The following is a 13,763-nucleotide window of genomic DNA, read 5'->3' as shown; positions in this document are numbered from 1 at the left end:
AACTGTGCTCGCAAATTGCTGGCGAGATGTCACGGGATAATCATATGTTAGTTAATATAGTTACTTACTAACAATGGCAACAGATGTTGGATACATCGCGAAATTTCGTTGGCTGAAATTTAAGAGTAAGATTTCAATTGTGAACCAACTTCGCACAGGTCGTGTGTACAGTCTTGCGCATGGCCTGCTGTGCACTCGCTTGTGTTTTATAATTGGGAACCCAGCCTGTCCTTTCCCCCCGGGTCTACTCTCACGCACCCCCTTCCCATTTTTTTCCTAACCTAACTAAAACTAAGTGTATTTAGGAGGGGTCCGGGTTAGGGAGGGACCTAGGTGCGTCTCAGGCCGAAGCCTATACGCCTAGTCATGCTGTGATTAGCCATGCAGGGAGAGGGTCGCATGCATCATGTGCTAGGAGGGGATTGGCCAGCCATGGCAGCGATTGGCGCCATGACTAACTCCCCTCACTCTTAAATCTAGACTATAACTAGAGATAGGTTGGGCCCAGGTAAAACCTGCATAGACACAGGGAAAACCCTGGGCACATTCATGCGGGATGTAAATTGGCATGCATTACGTGTAGGAATTTACAGGAGACAGAGGATGGTCTGGATGAAGTGTTGGACAGAGTAGAAAAGAGTCTACCATGCGGGGGTTGGGCACTTGAACTCGTGGTCCGCTTTGCTAATTGTCCAGTACTGGATTTAGTGACCAGGGACGCAAGCGCCCCTGGTGGTGAGTGGTTGCACTGACCACTCACTCCGCCGCCAGTCAGCACCTAAAAAACTAAGAAACTAAGACAGAAACAGATAAATGACTTAAAAACTAGGCATTTCGTTACGAAATATGCAAACACCCAACTCAGGGATGGACGTGCAGTGCTTAAGATAACTAAAATAATAACTATAAATATTTTTTTAAATATATATATTTTTTATTTTTTTATTTTTTTTCCCCATCCCCTCACCATTGGACCCGAACAAACACGAGCGTCCACCTCTCGCTCGGACAACTTCGGTGGCACCTGCTGTCAATGATAATACTCTTAGTTTAGTTAGGTTAGGGGGAAAATTTTAGCGAGTCTTTCAGTTCTCGCCGGATTACTCGGCAACTAGCAAATTAATGCGCCCTCGTGTTGCAAATACTTTTATAATACAAAATTCTGACACGAAATTTAACGTGGAATTCTTTAAAATTGAGTTTTCAATACATTTATGGACGCGAATCACACGTAGCTTCCCGCCGCTAGAATTCGCTGCCGGGGCAGCAACGTCGACTACCAAACAATTATATTTGCAGAGCGAAATTTTAAAAGTATATAATAAAACGGTTTCGATAAAAGCGTAAAAGACTTCAAAACTCGTCTTGTCTATAAGGAATTTTGTTAAAACATTGTCAATATTGTTAAAAATTCATTGAAAAGTTAACACCATAAAGTTTCCCTTTTGTTTTTGCGAACATTGGTTTGCGCCATCCGCTACAGATGACAACGCCGTGGTTAAAAGAATAAAATGCGTTGGTGGTGAGTGTAGCCACCCAATCCACAGCATGGGTAGGCGTACAGGTTTCGGCCTAAGACTCATCTAGAACCTTCCCTAACCCCCACCCCTCCTTCAAAATATATTTAATTTTAGTTAGGCTAGGAATAAATAAAAATTGAAAAGGCGCTGGGAAAATTTATGTTAAAGTGTAAAGCTGTATATTCACACAGGTTAACTGGATGGGAAACGACAGACCACACTGAGAATCGAACCTAAGATCCGGGGCTCACCAGTCAGAAGCCCCAACCATTTATTTTTGTAAATTTAATATAAAATGTTTGGTTCGATGGTGATTTTAATTACCAACGAGCCAACCATTGCTACGTTTACTGTACACGAGTTAACTAACATAGTGACATATTCTCTAGCTTGTGGCACAATGTTCGCTAAATTTATATGTTACAAATTTTTACAGCCATGGCTTGCCTGAGGCTGAAATCCAGAAACCTTGCAGGGACGAAACTAGAAGCGGGTAGGCGGGGCACTTAACTGACAGTACATTTTACAATAAATTACACAAACATACACACTTGAATATCGTAGTGTTAGAACAGAAAACAAAAGACGAGGTCAGATTTGTACTAAAAGATACAATCATGTATGTTGTCAAATATTAAAAAAAACTGGTATTTTTCGCGTACCATCACTCTTGCGATGTATTAAACATGAAAAGGCTGGGAATAAATCTATTTATTTACCATCTAAGTTGAAAAAAATATTTGGAATAGTGGAAAAAGTATGTGGTGTCAAACGAAGTGTTGTAGGGAAAGAATTTGGTTTGGTTGGTGTTTGTTTTGAAAAATAAAAAAAAGTGGGGGGAGGGATGCCAAGATGAGATTTACCCCGGTTGGAAACTGGTCCAGTTACGTCTCTGCCTGTGAATTCAAATGCACTACGCAGATCGGCTTTCGGGTCAACAGCAAAAACAAGGAGAATACACATAATATGGACAGCTCATAGAATACAATATATAGTTGATTAATCTTTAATTAAAAAAAAAATTCCGTGTATTTCTCTCCATGGAATCATGACAAATTTTCATTATGCTTTGACGATGGTCAATGTTGTGTTGTTGCTATTCGCGTGCATAATTGTCAGAAACAGGATTATCTACGTAACATGAAACAAAGCTTTTCAGGAGCGAACATAAACCATTTTACATTCAGTTACCCTCCTAAATAATTGGAAGATCATATCTTTATAAAGTAATTTACAAAAAAAAGGGGGGGGATTGTCTGTAAAGTCAGTTTACGGACGATAATTTTACGTGATAACGTCATAAGAACACATTGATGAAAAATTGCATACTTTATAATTTTCAAATATTATTCACAGTTTTTGCAAATTAATTTAAATAATTTGTTTAAATATAATCACGAACAATTAGTTAAAAAGCCCGCCTTAACCTGTTTGATATTATAGAAGATTTTCTCGCACGGTGGTTGGCAGGTTTTTGCACGCTCGGCTCAGGCGGAACGTGACAATTTTTTCGTGCGTGCCGCCGGCGTTCATCGATTTATAAGACGTTATTACGTCAAAAGATGTCTTAATAACTTTGGGCCGAAACGTTACCTAACCAGATTGTAGAGTAAAGGGTAGAGTATGTTTTTTTCCCCAAAGAAAACCTTGATTGTTCATACGTGAAGTAAAATAAAATTGTGTAATTTTTTTACAACAGCCTACAAAGTGTTTTATTGTACAAGAACTCAGAAATATATAAATTATGTAATATACGAAATGTCTTTAGGTATTCCTCTTGGTAAAAAAAAAAGAACAGTTTTTTTTAAAGTTCCTATTTGACTTTGCAGGAAGAAAGTCACTGAATTTGGTTGTACACCGAACAAAGTTAATTAAAATTCAGTTCATACATGCAATATAAAAAAAAGAGGTATTTTCCTGTGTTTGCCTGTTTGCCAAGTGCGCCTGGGGAACAAAAAAATATTATAATCTAAGGCTTTAACAAAGCTTTTATTGCTTTTTTCCTTTTTTATTTTTACTAACGTACATTCCGCTTCGAGGCTTTATGCATTCAGGAATATCATACTCGAACTGACGTTCTATGTATATTTCATCTTCGTAAATGTGTAAACATTTTTTTCTTCTTTCAATTTTACAACTCATCCGTTCCTGTGTTTGTCCAGTTCCGTATACTCGCTTGCTTCCCTTCAACATTCAACCTTGCTTTTCACACACGGCCTGAGTGTTCCCGTATACTGCAGCAACTGGAATATTCTTTCTGCTGGCGAATATGTTTACGAATATTTTTTTTCTTTCTTCCTTTCTTTCATCCAAGCATCTCTGCCTCGGCTGGTTTACCACGAGGAAAAAAAAAAAGAATCTCCCGTACCCGCAACGAACACGTGTTTGCGTAGCTATGAGCCTTGCCGCGATCGAGATTATGTTGAATCCTTGCCAGCTCGAGACCGCTGGCGTATTCATGGCGCAGCCGAGAGAGAAGCAGAACTGCTAGTCTCAGCACCACAGTATTTCCAAGACGAAAACACTGCACAACACTTCGATCATTCGTTTTGACTCAGAAACAACATACACAGAAATGCATTTTCTGTCAGCAGTATATAAATGTCGAGTCTGGCCCTATGTTATTCTTATGGGACTACGATTCTGTGTTTTCTTACCATGGCGACCAATGGGGCGTCAGGAATGGCGCCAATCGCAGCCATGGCTGGCCAGTAAACCCCAATAGCACACGATGCACGCGCCCTTGTCCTGCATGGTTAAAAACCCGCATGGTAGAGTGTATAGGCTTCGGCCTGAGACACACTTAGGTCCTCCCCTAACTTGGACCCTCCCCTTACACACTTAGAATAATTTAGGCTAGGAAAAAAAAATAATTTGTGCGTCTCTGCCTGAGGACGGGAGCAGATAGCAGTTCCCGAAACGTCGCTTGTTTCTGTTTTAGAAAACTGTTGTGTTTGTTTCGTCTTTTCGTTTTGTCGTGTTTTTGTCTCGTTTTGACTGTTGTGCTGAATTTTTTGGGTTCGGTATTTTCGTGCTGTCATCATTTGTGGTTTTTTTTTTTTCGTTCTGTTAGTCCATTTTTCTTTGCTTTCTTTGTTTGTTGACCATATTCCTGTTGTGGAGTATTGTGTGGTGTTTATATCCTGACAACAGCAATTTTTTGCTTAATTTGTTTTTTTGTAGTTTTCTTCTACAGACATACATGTGCTTAGCAATGGCGTATGCCCAAAAGCTATTATCAAGTCACAGTTATTAAGCTAGGAATTCGGGAAAAATTTCTTAAATTCATAAAAAAAATCTCATATTAAAATAGACGATTAATTCCATCGATATCCGTCCTCGGTTGGATCCCTGGACGATGCAAAAAATGTAATTTTAGGTAAAAAAAAAATATTTAATAAAATATGGCGTAAAATTCATAAAGCAACTTAGGTTCCAAGTCTACCAGTCTCCAGTAAGCCAATGATTAAATATTGGCCGCCATCTTGGAAATTCGTAATAATTAACCTAGAAATTTGAAGGAAAAAAAAATAAAATCTATTAATAAAAGATTAACTCGAAAGATTCCCTTCCTAGGTTCAATTCTGTCAGTGATTAGAGTAACTACAACTTAAAATAAATATTAATTATGTTTCCCATTACTTTTGTGGGGTTTAGTAATCATTCTTTCTATGAAAAAGACTCTATACAAGATACCTGTCCGACTGCATAAATACGTTGTCTTTCAATTACTATCACTCCCTTAACCACAGAAGTCTTGAATCATGGACTTCAATTATTTTGTTGTCCCAGAACATCCAATTGTTAAAGTTATTGGCAAACCGTTTCCTGAATAGCTTTCCAGTATTAACTGCGCACATTTATTAAGCACAATAAAACAAAACACAGTCCCAATTATTAAATATTCGATTAACTTTTACATGGTAAGAAAATATATGCTTGAACGAAACTTCAGTTAAAACATTGCCCATTTTTCGTAAGAAATGCTCATTGTTATCTTGAAAAAAAAAAAAACGTGTTTCATATATGCACGTGTTGTGCAAAGTTACAATGTGTTTTTTCTTGTAGTATTTTTTTTTTTGTAAAAGTAAAGAACAAGCAGGTGGAACTTGTTGGAGAACTTAGATTATTGTGAGTGTATGCCAGAGGTCTTTAATCCCATGGGTTATTTTTTTCTTCTGTCCCTGGAAGTAGTGCTATTACGGAAAACCACTGAAGCTTAGCAGTTGTGTGTTGTCTTTACAAATGCGTCATGATGAATCACCTCCAGCCTGTATTCACGACGGGCGCAGGGGAGTCCCGGAACACGTGACCTGCCGTCGCCAAAAAGCGCGACGCCCTCGCCCCTAGACCGAAATGGCGTTGAAAAGGGGGGAGGGGGGGGAGGAGGGCGGAGTTTGTCGCCAGGGCGTGGCTGTTGTTCGCACGCTAATTACCGCGACCTCGTCAGCCACGCGTTCTTGCCGGCTTGATGGACCCCCCCCCCCCCCTTTCCCGTGACGTTGGCAGGGCGCGTCGCGCACGAATGACGAGGATGTGAAAAAAACAGTAATGGAATCTGAACGACCTGACAGAATTTCATATGGGTGTTGGTTTTGTCGGCTAGAGTTTTCATCACGAATCCGAATATATTGAAATAGACAAAACGTAGTATTGTAAAAAAAAATTTCTAATGTTTTTTTTTTTACAAAATAGTTACTTGAAACAAAAAAAATTGCTGTAAAATTATTAAAATCACATAAGAGAAGTTTCTATATTAACCCAATTTTAGGAAACTTCAACTTATTTTAACATTATATTTTAAAATTGCAAATGAATATACCTATATTTCGTTCTAGGTTATTATAGTGATTTTTCTTTATGATTTTAAAATATTTACAGCTATACTTTTTTTTTCAAACCCTTATTTCGTGGAATGCCGTTCACAACTTCTTTCAAATCGCACACTGTATTCACAATTTCTTTGCATTCAGGTCTCGGTAATGAAAATATTTAGCCGATTAAGCAAACCTCATCGAATTCTGTCCAGTCGTACAGGTTCTATCACTGATTTTATATTCTTGTCGTTCATGCACGAAGCAAACTTTTTCCATCTCCTCAAGGGCCCTGCCTATCCGGGCACACACGCCGTGCGCAGAGCTTCAGGAAAAAAAAAAAACGCGATTTAAAAACTACTCAAGATATCCGAGTGGGGTCTGTTTACGAATTCGCTGAGGGCCATAAGTAGGTTTGATTCTGGATTATGTTTTTAAACGGTGATTTTAGGATATGGCAATTGGCTGAAAGACGAATTTTTCAGAGTAGCACAAAAAAGGATGACTAATTGTCCCGTTACGCACATTGTCCCATTCGCTCATTGTACGCTTGCGCCGCATCTATCTCTCTTCCACTCGATTGGAACAACCATCGATTTGACTTTTTCGAGGCACATTAAACTTGAAACACTCCCATTAGTTTCCTACTTTTCCTATCATCGTCCTATCCTTAACAGAATAACACAGATTGGAAGAAGTTAAATAGTAAACATGTATAAAGGTTAGAGTTAAAATAATCTGTTCGTTAAAGTAATAAACATATTTGAATTAATGAGTACAAATAAAAGTAAATTTATCAATTAAATTGTAGATTTCATTTCACTCATTCTTTGTATACATACAAATTAGTGATAATTCAATAAAAATGATTCAATTTTATTCATAAAAGTATGCAATCATTTCATCAATGTTTTGTTATGACGTTGTCACGTTAAACTATTGTCCGTAAACCGACTTTACAGACAACCAATTTTTTAGGCACAAAACAACCGGCATGTCTTCATTCCTCCGCCATATAAAGCCACCGTCACCGCTGAAGACTGCGCGCCAGTTCAGAGCCTAGCAGCCGGAGGAAGGAGACACCGCGCTAGAAGCACTAGTGGGCGACGCCTCGCTAGCTCACGCAGCATCGCTGTCGTGTCGTGGCCCGGCCAGCCCGTGATCTGATAACCGGCTGACGTGGGACGGTTTCATTAGTGAAACTGCTCCTGTTCAACATCGCCACTATACACCCGCTCCTGAATTCATTTCAACCACGGAAGATAATTAGTTTTTCGCTTTTAATTTGGAGTACATTAATTTTCCGTATCCCGACGTGGGTGTTTACTTAGAAACTAAGTTATTATAAAAATAAACACCCATGTCCCAAAATTATATCGTTAAGGCCGTCTTGAGAAGGAAGAAATAACGAGGATATAGACAAGTTAGAAGTTTATTTAAAATATGGTAAATTATGACAGAACAGACCTGTATATTATATACCACGAAATGGTGCATTTTTAAAAAGGTAACATTAAGAACTTTTTTTTTAGTTTGAAAACTGCATTTTCTGCCTAATATATTAGAAAATTACTTGTTATTTAATTGAATATTTTTATGTTGAAATGACGGCTTTATGCCTCACACTAATATGATTAAAATGGTTTTTTTTTTTTACTTACGCCATATATGTTTACAGTATATATCTTAATGTCATAGATAGACTTCTATGAAGGACATTAACGACGAATGCGCAAACACAGAAACCATGCCAAAACCAGATGTTTTAAGAATTCAAATGTATAGACTGTACACAGAATTCAATTGAAGGAATTAGAACAACACAGTGGGGTGACAACAACGAGACTGTTGTAACAGGAATAGTAAATAATACTGAACAGATAATCTGGAAAACACAACACAGGCGAACACAGCATGTCTAAAAGGGGTACTCGATCAAAGGGTAAGACCATAACAGGTTTACGAGGTAGCCGTTACCATTATTCAGTACCAGCAACAGAATGCTACTATACAGAACATTGCAACAGTTAAAAGTGTCGTAGGAACAGTCATACGGCAACTCCAGCCCAGCTCTAGGTCTTCCCTCTGGATTCGTTGGTTCTCACAAGCACGGGCACAGAAAATAATTATATATACTATTAAAAGATGTTTCATTTGGAAACAAGTTGCCAATAAATTGTTTGTAATACCACAAAAATATATATTATATCTTAGTACAACGCATGGCTATGGTTATTATTGCATATATAAAATACGTTTTTGGAGTTAAAACTGAGTATTCCTGACGATGATTGGCCGTTAATTTTAAATTTAAATTGATCTTTCATTAAAAAAAAAAAAAAAAAACACGTAAAATAATCGAATATTCAATTATTGGATTTTATATTGTTTATTATGCTTATTAATGTGCGCAGTCAATACTAGAAAGTTATTCAGGGAAAAGTTTACAAACAACATTAACTATTGGTTGTACTGGGATAACACAAAGTATAAATGACGGACTTTTAATCTGTGATTTTACATGAATATTTATGTTCCATTTACAAAATACACAAAAGAAAGAGAAAAAAAGGCAGTGATGGACGGTGTCGGCAGTGCTGGTCTGTGTCGGCAGTGTGGGTCGGTGAATGCAGTGCTGGTCTGTGTCGGCAGTGTGGGTCTGTGTCGGCAGTGTGGGTCTGTGTCGGCAGTGTGCCACCTGCTGCGCAGCGGCGTGGCCGCCATCTTCGGGCCGCAGTCGGCGCAGACGGCCAGCCACGTGCAGTCCATCTGCGACACCATGGAGATCCCGCACCTGGAGACGCGCTGGGACTACCGCCTGCGGCGAGAGAGCTGCCTCGTCAACCTGTACCCGCACCCCACCACGCTCTCCATGGTGCGTGTCGCCGTCACTCCCGCGTCACGTCCACGTCACTGCCCGAGCTCTGAGTCACGTGGCACTTCGGTAGTACACGTCGCACCCTGAGTACAAGACTATCGTATCTTAAAAAATTGAGTTTGTGAGATATCATTATATAGGCACTGCAAGACTATTGCAATATTATATTTACTTTTACGGGACTTATGGCAAACAATGTAGTGTTGTACTCTAGAAAACATTATATAAGAATACTAGCTGTACCCTGCCACGCTACGCCGTGGCTTCTTAGCTGAATGTAAAAGAACATAATCCGTTTAGTAAACTCCGTTGAAATCCATGAAAACAAAAGAATCAAGAGAAAACGCTTGTCTTTTGTTTTTATTAGCGGGATAAATGTTTATAAAAGTAAAACAGCAATAAAAAAATGAAGGAACGTTAGAATTCAAAAAATAAATAGCCATAAACCATCTAGGAAAAATTTCGCATCGAATGGTGGTAGTTTCATGTCTATACGATCAGTGGTTTAGGCGTGATTGAGCCTCAAACGAAGACCATTTTCATTATATATATATATATATATATATATATATATATATATATATAGATAGATAGATAGAAGATAGAAGAAGAAGAATATGTGCAAGACTATGGAAAATGAGTTCTGATAGTATTGCACTGATTTTTGAGTTACGATAGTCTTGTACTCAGGGTGCGGCGTGTGTCCATCAAACAATGCCCCAGTTTCAATGTTCTGTAATGACATCTTTATTTGGATTATTTACAACAAATCGTCCATCAAATTGAAGGTGAACTAAACTAGTTATTCTTACAAATGTTCAATATGTGCACCTTTAGTTATACTTCCTAAAGAAAGTCAATTTCTTCCCACACTTTGGTTAACAAGTCCGGAGTTCTGTGTCTCAACTCTGGCAAATAATTATGTAGCGATGGAACGGAGACACGATCTTTTATAAAGCCTCGAGTGACCAAATTGCATGGGGTTATGTTAGGTGAACGTGGAGGTCAGCGAAAAAAAGCTCTGTCGCCTCGACCATTATAACCAGTCCACCGGTCAGGGACATCGACGTTTAACCACTCACGTACAAGGAGATTCCAATGGGGAACGCACGTTGAACTTAAGTTACAGATTTACTCTTAGCAACGTGCAGAAAAAAAAACGCTTCGCCGTTTTGCGTAGGTGGCGCTGCAAGCGAGAAAACAACAAAGCAGTACTCACGTATACGCTTATCTAAAACTGTTTGAGTTACTCTTTAGTTTTGACGTTGCACCAGCACACTACTACGCTTATAGTTGATACTATTAACATTTATAACTCGGACATTCTTTTATGGACATATTGTATTTCCGAGCCCAAGTTCAAGGAAGTGGTCTCAGAGCCGGTATCCGCTATCTCGATCGTGACGTCACAGTGGCCATCTTAAATATTTAACCTTCAAAATTGGTCAAAATGTTGTCTTTATTGACTTAAAATTTACCCAATTTTACCCCAAAATCGCCAAAATCGGCAATTTGAATTTTCAAGTTATTATGAAAAAATTGTCAAATAAATCTCAATTTTCGAGGGAAATTTTTTTTAAGGTCAAGTTCAAGTTCATCCAAGATACCCGCTATGACGTCACAATCCGAGATGGCGATACTGGTTCCATGTTCCACAACCTTGAACCAGGTACTACTCACTTATTAAAAAAAAACACAACTAACTCAACCTAATGACGCGGTGGGCTGTGCGATACGACAGCGGATAGGTTTGGCCGCGGGTTGAGTGTGGATATGTATCCCGTTGTTTACTTCTCGCTCGAGTACGAACTGCAGAAACAGAACATCCATGTGCTCTTCACTATACAGCGGCCAGTTAGCCGCGTTTCGTTGCAATTGTTCAATGACCTAACCAGTTTAAATGCGGTAGCCTATTATGTTGTCTTCAGTGGTTAATTAATCGTCAGGCAGAGTAAAAAAAAACTTCTTCGTTTCGCTTCTTTTCCTTCCGCCGGTTATCGTCACCGGGCGAAGCCCTCGGCGCGGAGGGAGCACAAGGACATTTGGCGACCCTCGTCCTTTCTGTTGGTCATCACTAGTATTCGGGGGAGGGGGGGAGAAGACATTCCACCCGCTGTCCCTAACGCTCCCCACATGCACAGGGTTACCTACGGTCTGCAGAACTTCAGAAGAACCACGTGATTTAAAAACTGCTCAAGACATCCGAGCGGTGTCTGTTTCCGACGAACATTTAAGAGAACCCTGAGGGTGCATGAGAAGTTCGGTTTCCGTGTTTAGATTTTGAACCGCATTTTAAAAAAAGAGTGAAAATGGCTACAACGCACGGTTTCAGAATAACTTTTGGGCATGAAACATCCGGTATCGATTCTTGAATGCACTCAAGAATCTTGCATTACAAGCTTTATCTTCATTTATCCGCCATATGCTGTTATAGTTACCAAACAAATCTCATAGTTGGCCTATGCACGACGAGAAAACTGCGCGCTAGTCCACAGCCTTTGAGCTTAGAGGCGATACCGCGCTAGGAGCACCAGCGAGAGTCGCTCTTATCGTCTCGCCTCACTAACACAAATGCATACATGGCTAGGCGGGCCACTTTTTGCAGCCAGGATACCCCCATATTCCAGGTTTACATGAACCCGGAATTTGGAATAAGTAGGGCTGATAGAAGCCTTACGGCAGTTAAAATATTGTGAGTTGAGTCGAATAAATTGCGAGTTAACAGTGTACGTCGGTGGTATGGACAAGCGTTTAAGTAGCCTGAATGTGCCATAGCTGTCAATGATTATGTATTATTTCTTAACCCTTTTAGTCCCCTTTAGTCTATAAGTACACTGAAGTGTGCGATTTTTAATGTCAGTGATAAATTGAGTTCATACAGAATCTGAATGGGTAGGTCATGGTGTACATTCTAGTTGACGCCATACTTACCTGCTATGATAGTATTTTTTATTACTTTTTTAATGTTATAATAATATATGCACTATTACTATAATGTTTATTATTTTTGATATTATGAAATAAAAAAAAAAAGATTTGTTCAAATACAAAATATTAAGTTTTTAGTTTAGGAGATGAAAATGTGATTGAAATGGTTAAAATAACGAAGTTTATATGTGTGGTGACTAAACTAGTACTTCCAGAAAAATACGCTGTAGCGAAAAGATGCTTCAAGGCGGTAACGTCGATACTGCTGTCCAATATAAACCTTTTCCAATACCGTTGCGATACGCGGGAGCCGTATCGATTAATTGCTCTCTAAAAATATAGAATCGTCGATATCGGCGTCATTAATTTCGTCCTAGTAAATTTAGGTATTGCAAATACCTACACAATAAGCACCGATGTTCCAAACATTGACTTTGCCGATACTCACATTGCAAAATTTGGTTATGCTGACACATTTCGGTAATGCAGGTATCGGAAACCCAATTGCAAATATTACTTAGGAAAACATGGATGGTTACAAAAATTCGTGCAACGCGTTTAAATAAGAAACTTTAAAATGCCAATATTTTTTTCGCAAATATCGTAACTATAGTGCGCATACACACACACACACACACACACCAATACACACATATACATATATATATTTGTTTCGTTGTCAAGACCTTAAGCCTAACTAAAGCAATACAATAACTCAATAACTGGTAATAGGCGTAAGATACGTGAGCGTCCGGCGATTGTTTAATAACTCTTGAAGAAAGACAACAAATAGTATTTCAGGTTTCCTTATTTTCTGGATAACAACTATGGATTGTCCTTAGTCGAGGGTGGTTTCATAGTTCGTCAGTCTTTCAGATACAATTCGCCTACTGTAATATGAAATATATCTACTTATATATAGCAGTATAATATTCCCGATATCTTAAAAATATGATGGCCCACACCCGACCAGTTCGCTCAGAGAGGAAAAGGTGGCGCAGGAAGGGAAATCAGTAGATTGGGTAGAGCCTAAACCATTCTGAAGTTGTGGAGATGCTTAAATATCAATGGGAATGAAATCACTCTTTATAAATAAAATTTTGCGTATCAGTTCTTCCGTAAATAGGAATTAATTGTTTGATAAAAACAGTTTTTTTTTTACCATTATCACTCTCATTACGATTGTAAAAACACAGAGTAGTAAATTTACAAGTATTATAAACATTTTTAGCTTTATTATAAAGACTTTTTTACAAGTATTATAAACATGTTTAGCTTTATTATAAAGACTTTTTTATTCGTTATGAATTGAAATGTTATTATAAATATGTTTGAGCCCTATCCTGATGTAATAATCCATTATTGAAGGACTTCTTGCGCGAGAGTGTTAACGTGGTATAAATATATTAAACGTGTAAAATATTGACTAATATGCCCATTAGTTTCCCTAGGCCCTAACTAATGCCTTTAGGCAACCTCTACACTGAAATACAGTTTCTAGCGAGGCCACTTAAGTAAAAGGCATATTTTTATAAATGCTTTAAAATGCGTAGTTTTTAGATACAAAATTTACAAATCGCTTCTGGTTTCACGAAAGTCACGCGATTGTTCAAAATTTTTTCA

General features: G+C 38.5%; 1 protein-coding gene across 1 annotated transcript in view; it reads left to right on the top strand.

The window, feature by feature from the left end:
• Positions 1 to 13,763, top strand: part of LOC134542295 (glutamate receptor ionotropic, kainate 2) — a 119,148-nt gene that overhangs the window by 18,004 nt on the left and 87,381 nt on the right. Inside the window, exon 4 of the mRNA XM_063386445.1 lies at positions 9,025 to 9,209. Within this exon, the coding sequence (XP_063242515.1) occupies positions 9,025 to 9,209 (185 nt within the window). The remainder of the gene's footprint in view (positions 1 to 9,024; positions 9,210 to 13,763) is intronic.

Source organism: Bacillus rossius (genome assembly GCF_032445375.1).
Source record: "Bacillus rossius redtenbacheri isolate Brsri chromosome 4 unlocalized genomic scaffold, Brsri_v3 Brsri_v3_scf4_2, whole genome shotgun sequence".
NCBI classification, from domain to species: Eukaryota; Metazoa; Arthropoda; class Insecta; order Phasmatodea; family Bacillidae; genus Bacillus; species Bacillus rossius.
This window is presented reverse-complemented; position numbering and strand designations above follow the sequence as displayed.